This window comes from Myotis lucifugus, unplaced genomic scaffold (assembly GCF_000147115.1).
Source record: "Myotis lucifugus unplaced genomic scaffold, Myoluc2.0 scaffold_126, whole genome shotgun sequence".
Taxonomy (NCBI): domain Eukaryota; kingdom Metazoa; phylum Chordata; class Mammalia; order Chiroptera; family Vespertilionidae; genus Myotis; species Myotis lucifugus.
Genome location: NW_005871174.1, coordinates 848,269 through 854,493, shown reverse-complemented (window position 1 = coordinate 854,493; position 6,225 = coordinate 848,269). Strand labels below are relative to the sequence as shown.

The following is a 6,225-nucleotide window of genomic DNA, read 5'->3' as shown; positions in this document are numbered from 1 at the left end:
CATATTATGCTTTTATTATTATATATATATATATATATATATATATATATATAATAATATGTATATATATATACATACACACAAACATACACACACACACACACACACACACATACATATATATATAGGCAGCTACCATAATGGCCATAACAACCTAATAACTAATTTCTATGATGCCCACTGTGGCCAGCGAACCGGCCCCATCAGGGTGGGGACAGCGGCCAACCTCACAGCCCCTCCCCCACCGGCCTGTCCCTGATCGGACTCTCCCACCCCAATCAAGAGCGGGGCCTGCTGGCCAAACACCGCCACCCTTACTCCTGGCAAGCCGCACCCCCGAACAGCCCACCCCACCACAATAGGCCCGCAGCCCTCCCCACAGCCAGCCTGCCCCTGATCGCACCCCCTCAACCCCAATAGGGGGCGGGGCTGGGCAGCCAACCTTCTGCAGCACCTCCCCATGGCCACCCCACCCCTGATCACACACCCCACCCCAATAGGGGGCAGGGCTGGCCAGCCAACCTCCTGCAGCACCTCCCCCCAGCTGGCCACGCCCTCAATGGGCCCCCACCACCCTGATTGGCCCACAGCCCCTCCCCCCACCTGGCCCCACCCCAAATCGGCCCCCTTACCTCAATCAGGAGCACTGCCAGGCAGCCAACCACCCATTGCCCCTCCCCCAGGCCTCTGGCCCCCGATTGGCACCCCCCACCTACCCCATTTGGTGGTGGGGCTGGCCGGCCCACAGCCCCTCCCCATGATCGGCCCCGGCCCCAATCAGCTCCCCAACCCCAATCGGAGGCGGGGCCCACTGGCAATCGCCCACAGCCCCTTCCCCCAGCCAGCCCAGCCCTGATCCAGGCTGTGATCGGGCCCAATCTGGGCAGACCAACCAGCCAACCTCCCGCCATCTCCTCCTCCTGACCGGCCCAGCCCCGATCTGGCCTGATTGGGGCCAGGCTGGCTGGACCCCACCTGTGCACAAATTCATGCACTGGGCCTCTAGTCTATATATACAAAAGCCTAAGCGACCGTTACAGTGGAGCGACCAGTTGCTATGATGCGCACTGCCACTGGGGGGGGCAAACACTCAATGCAGGATCTGCCCCCTGGTGGTTAGTGCACTCCTACAGGTGGAGTGCCACTCAGAAGCTGAGCAGCGGCAGCAGGCCCAGCGGGCCGGGATGAGTGTGAGCAACATGGCGCCCGGCCCCAGTTCGGGCTTCTTCCTGGCTGCCTGCCCCTTGGAGAACTGCTACATCCCTCGGGAGATGTCCAACTGCCGGCTTAGGCCTGATCCCCGAAAGCCAGGCTGAGATCGGGCCTAAACTGGCAGTCAGACATCCCCTGAGGAGTCCTGAATTGTGAGAGTGCGCAGGCCAGGCTGACGCTCAATCAGGAGGAGGGAGTGGGTGGCGCACTCTATGGCCTAGGGATTCCAGGAACTGCAAGCCTAGAGCTTGCTTTCCAATAAAAAAAATTGGAAAAAGAAAAAGCGGCTGGATGCTGCCGCCCTGGGAAGAGCGACTCCAGGAGGGAAAAGCCTCCCCAGGCCCCACCCGGCCTGGCTGGTGTGCTGCGAAGGACCACACACCAACCTTGGCGGTGACTCCCATTCCTCTGCCCCTTGGTCCTGCGGCTCACGGCCACTGGTGAGGTGCAGGAAGCACAGCCCCTCTGACTCCAAAGCCGGTCGCTCCGATAGCTGCTCCCCATCCTGCTCCACAGTGGATGCAGCGCTGCCGGGCCCATGCCGCATCAGCTCCGGCTTCCAGCTTCCTGCCTGCCCCTTCATATACTATGTGCAATCAGGGGCATGGCTTCGGTCTCCCTGACCAATAGCGTCACAGCACAGCCAGAGAGTGGCAGGACACAGCCACCAGCGCTGACTGGGATTGATTTGGCCATATGACTGACGTCATGTGCAGTTACACTGCATGTTTACATTTGTAGGGAAGCAGGGCAGCCTGCTCCTGCTGCCCAGGCCACCTTTTAGACCAGCGGTTCTCAACCTGCACTATGCTTTAATTATGTTCAATTTGTAACAATGAAATTGGGGGTCACCACAACATGAGGAACTGTATTAAAGGGTTGTGGCATTAGGAAGGTTGAGAACCACTGTTCTAGACTAAGAAAGGCCCACTGATCTCTGTGTTTCTCCTGCCGTCCGGAATCAAAACCTTTTGGGGATGAATCATCCCAGCGATGTCCCCAGCACATACTCAGTGTCACTGTCACAGACATTCCCAGTCATTACAGCCCGTTCCTCAGCCCGCAGTGCCATGCTCCACCCACTGCCCCTCCTCAACTGTCACCCCCTGAGGACCACCTTATGTTATCCTATCTGAAATGTGAGCAAGATCTCAAATGCCCCCGTCCTTTTTTTTTTTTTTCAATAGCTCCCTTGCCCTACCTTTTTTCCTCTAAAAACCTTGCATTTAAAAAATATATATATGATTGATTTCAGAGAGGGAAAGAGATAGAAACATCAATGATGATAGAGAATCATTGATTGGCTGCCTCCTGCACATTCCAAACTGGGGATCGAAATCTCTTGTGGCCTTTTCCCCCGGCCAGCAGGCCACGATCGGCGGTGAGGGCAGGAAGAGGGAAACCGGATCGACCCTGATCGCTAGCCAGGCTTAGGGACCCCACCCGTGCACAAATTTCTTGCACCAGGCTTCTAGTTTAGTATTAACAATGAAAAAGACATACATGGTCCTATTCTTCTCAAGAGTTAGTATTCTAGCTGGGGCAAGTTTTTCTAAGATCCAAATCCATTTATCCAATTTCTAAACCTCTTCACCTGCCCCAGGACAATTCAGAGTCAACAAATCTAAGGCCAAACTCATTTTCCCAGCACAACTTTGGCTACTCCTGTATTTTTTTACCTATTCATTGCACTAAGAAGGAAACCTTGAGAGTCATCTTAAGCTTTTCCTCTTCCTCATCCTCACAGCCAATGAGACTCTTAACACATTGCGTACCACATAGAAATCTGTAAGACATACGCCAGGGACCGCACGTTTTTGGGCAAACTGCATGTTATTTAAATCATCATAATGCACTTTAGGTATTGTTTTTCAATAATTATAACATTTTTATTTACAAAAACAATTAAAGTTCCTAGTACTTTTTTAACGTATGGTACTGTGTAAAACATTTTCCTCTATGAAGAGGGACCAAACAAAATTTACATAAGTATCTAGATTCGCTCCTTTTTCCATGGGCGTGAAAAACGAGAACACTCGTGAGCGGTCCTTAACAGATGGCACGCGAACACGAGAAAACTGAGTGGTACGAAATGTGTTAAGTCCTGTCATGCTAGTTTTAAAATTTCTCTTAAATCTATCCTTGCTTTCTCTTTGTTGGCACTACAATGAAGGTTCTCACAATTTCCATCTGTACTATCCTAATGGCCTTATCTATTGTTTTCTCCTCTGGATATCTACCTACTTTTACTCCAACCTTCATGCTAATATCAGAAATATCTAACAAATCTGATTAAAATAGTGTGATTCTCTATCACAAAGAGAAAAAATTTCAGTATCCATAATGTCTCAAGATCCTTCACAACTTGATCCCAAGCTGTCTTTCCAGCCTCCTCTCTCATTACTTCTTCCCCATTTTTTACTTCAGCCACAGTAAACATTATTGTTTTCAAAAATATTATGCCTCTTACACCTCTATTTCTTTCCTTCTCAAGGAAATGCCCTATATTTCCCCTATGAAAATTTTCTTCACACTGTCCTTCTGCCCTTACAGCATATTGTAATTTCTCCTACAGACCAGGTTGAAGGACTACAGTGGAAGCCATCAGGCAAAGTTAATGGCTTCCATTGCAGAGATTGTATTTTTCCTTTAATATGTTTTTGTTGATTTTCTTTTCTTTCTTTCTTTCTTTTTTTTTTTCCCTGAGACAGAAGAAGGGAGAGGGAGAGAGAGAAACATTAATCGGTTACCTCCATATGCATCCCTACTGGGGATCAAACCAGCAACCTGGGTATGTGCTCTGACTGGGAATCGAACCAGCAACCTTTTGGTACACAGTATAATGCTCAACCAACTGTGCCACAGCAGGCAGGGCTTGCTTTTTTTTTTTTCTTTTTCCTTTTTTCTCCTAATATTTAGCACATTTCTTACTATGTCTGGCATATAGTAAAAATTAAATAAATATTTGTGAAATTAGTTAACTATGGAATTCTGCTTTGAAGCATAAAAGTATAAACTAGGATTCAAGAGCAGTGGAATTTATTAAACATTTCTTATTTAATTCTTAGATTTTATGCTGCATGTGTAGTTCTTGGGCTGCAGTATTTACATGAACACAAAATTGTTTATAGGTAAGTGAAGTTTTGATGCTTAATGGCTTACTTTGGTGTGTATTGGAACTAAAGATAATTAAGAAGGATATTTTGTATTTAATCAGCTTCTTAATTTTCTCTTTTATATAAGTGACCTCGCAAAAGTTAAATTCCAGTTTTGAAAGACATGGTTAACACAGGAATTATATGATGGACCTCTTTGTTCCTGAACCTCTGCCCATTATGTAATTATAGTAGTCAAATTATGAGTTGGCCTCTGATAACACAATTCACCAACAATATTCATCCTGGTGAATATTTTTTTTAAATATATTTTTTTATTGATTTCAGAGAGGAAGGGAGAAGGATAGAAAGATCGAAACATCAATGATGAGAGAGAATCATTGATCAGCTGCCTCCTGCACACCCCCTACTGGGGATCGAGCCCACAACCCAGGCATGTGCCCTTGGCCGGAATCGAACCTAGGACCCTTCAGTCTGCAGGCCGACGCTCTATCCACTTTGCCAAACCAGCTAGGGCATCCTGGTGAATATTTTACATTCAACTTAAGAAAACTTCTGTAAAACTAGTACTACTCAAAATTTTTTCACTTTAAGATACGTAGCTTGTACCAGAGTGCAAAGCATCACCTGCTGCTTCATTAAGTCTTGCTGTCAACTAAACAGTGTATTTTGGTGACAACTTATTCATGGCTGGTGCAGGCTCCTTATCAAATTGCAGAACCAGAACAACTAGTTCATAGCCCAGCAACTAGTCTATGGGCCACACTTTGAATAGCATTACTCTAGACCAGCAATTTTCAAACTTTTTCATCTCGTGGCACTCATAAACTAATTACTAAAATTCTACAGCACACCAAAAAATATATTTTTGCTGATCTGAATAATTTTGATTCATTCATATCAGATGGCTATTGTTGTGTTGACTGTTGTCATTTTTTTATTGACAATCTAAGGGAAAAGAGGTTAGTGCCCTGACTAAACAATCAAATATTGCATGCTTTAAAAATTCTTGCAGCACACCACTGGAAAATCGCTGCTTTGGAGTAGACATATGGAAAGCCAGTCAGAATTAGGAGACTATAAACATTAGTTTACTCAAACTTCTAACAATATTTTCCAGGTAAGGGTATCCTCATGGTCCTGTTTTACTCACAGGATAAACTATTTTTAACTTAATTTGTAATCATTTAGTATGGATAGATAGCTTTCTCTTTATTTTGAATTACTCTCTTAGAAAGTTAAACCTGCCCCCTAACACCTTCTTTGTACTGTTAGACATTTCTTTTTTATGGATGGTGTATAGGCAAATGCTTAAATTTCTTCCATGTTTTTAAGTATATATTTAAATAGAGAAAACATTCTTTATTAAATACATTCTTCTTATTCTATATAATGAAAATTATTCAGAAACTATATTATGTAGAGTAATACATTTTTCAAATGAAAGAAAAATGAATGTTTCTAATACAGTATTTAAATCTCAAATCACAATTTGAAAAAGTTATTTTTAGCAAAGAGAAAGTATGGCTCCTAATGAAATGAATTTTTTACTACATTTTCTACTGATTTTATTGATTTTTTTATTTGCATTTTTTTAATCCTGAACAGAGATCTGAAATTGGATAACTTATTGCTAGATACAGAAGGCTTTGTGAAAATTGCTGATTTTGGCCTTTGCAAAGAAGGTAATTAGACATTTTAAAGTTTCTTTTTTTAATATATTACTATTCCTTTTACTTTGGTAGTTTTCAAGTTTGTCTATGGAAAGTAAAATGTATTTTTAACTTAATTTATTCTTTATTAAAACTATGGATTATTCCTATAACCTAATAAGAATTCTGTGGGTATGAATAAAGTTAGGTTTTCAGAAGTCAGAGTATAAAACAAAGATTCTCTT

At 43.9% G+C, this 6,225-nt stretch overlaps 1 protein-coding gene across 5 annotated transcripts in view; it reads left to right on the top strand.

The window, feature by feature from the left end:
• Positions 1 to 6,225, top strand: part of PKN2 (protein kinase N2) — a 101,989-nt gene that overhangs the window by 85,041 nt on the left and 10,723 nt on the right. For all 5 annotated transcript variants that reach the window (XM_014460143.2, XM_006093902.3, XM_023758229.1 and 2 more), the window contains 2 exons: positions 4,281 to 4,343; positions 5,937 to 6,013. In XM_014460143.2, the coding sequence (XP_014315629.1) occupies positions 4,281 to 4,343; positions 5,937 to 6,013 (140 nt within the window). The remainder of the gene's footprint in view (positions 1 to 4,280; positions 4,344 to 5,936; positions 6,014 to 6,225) is intronic.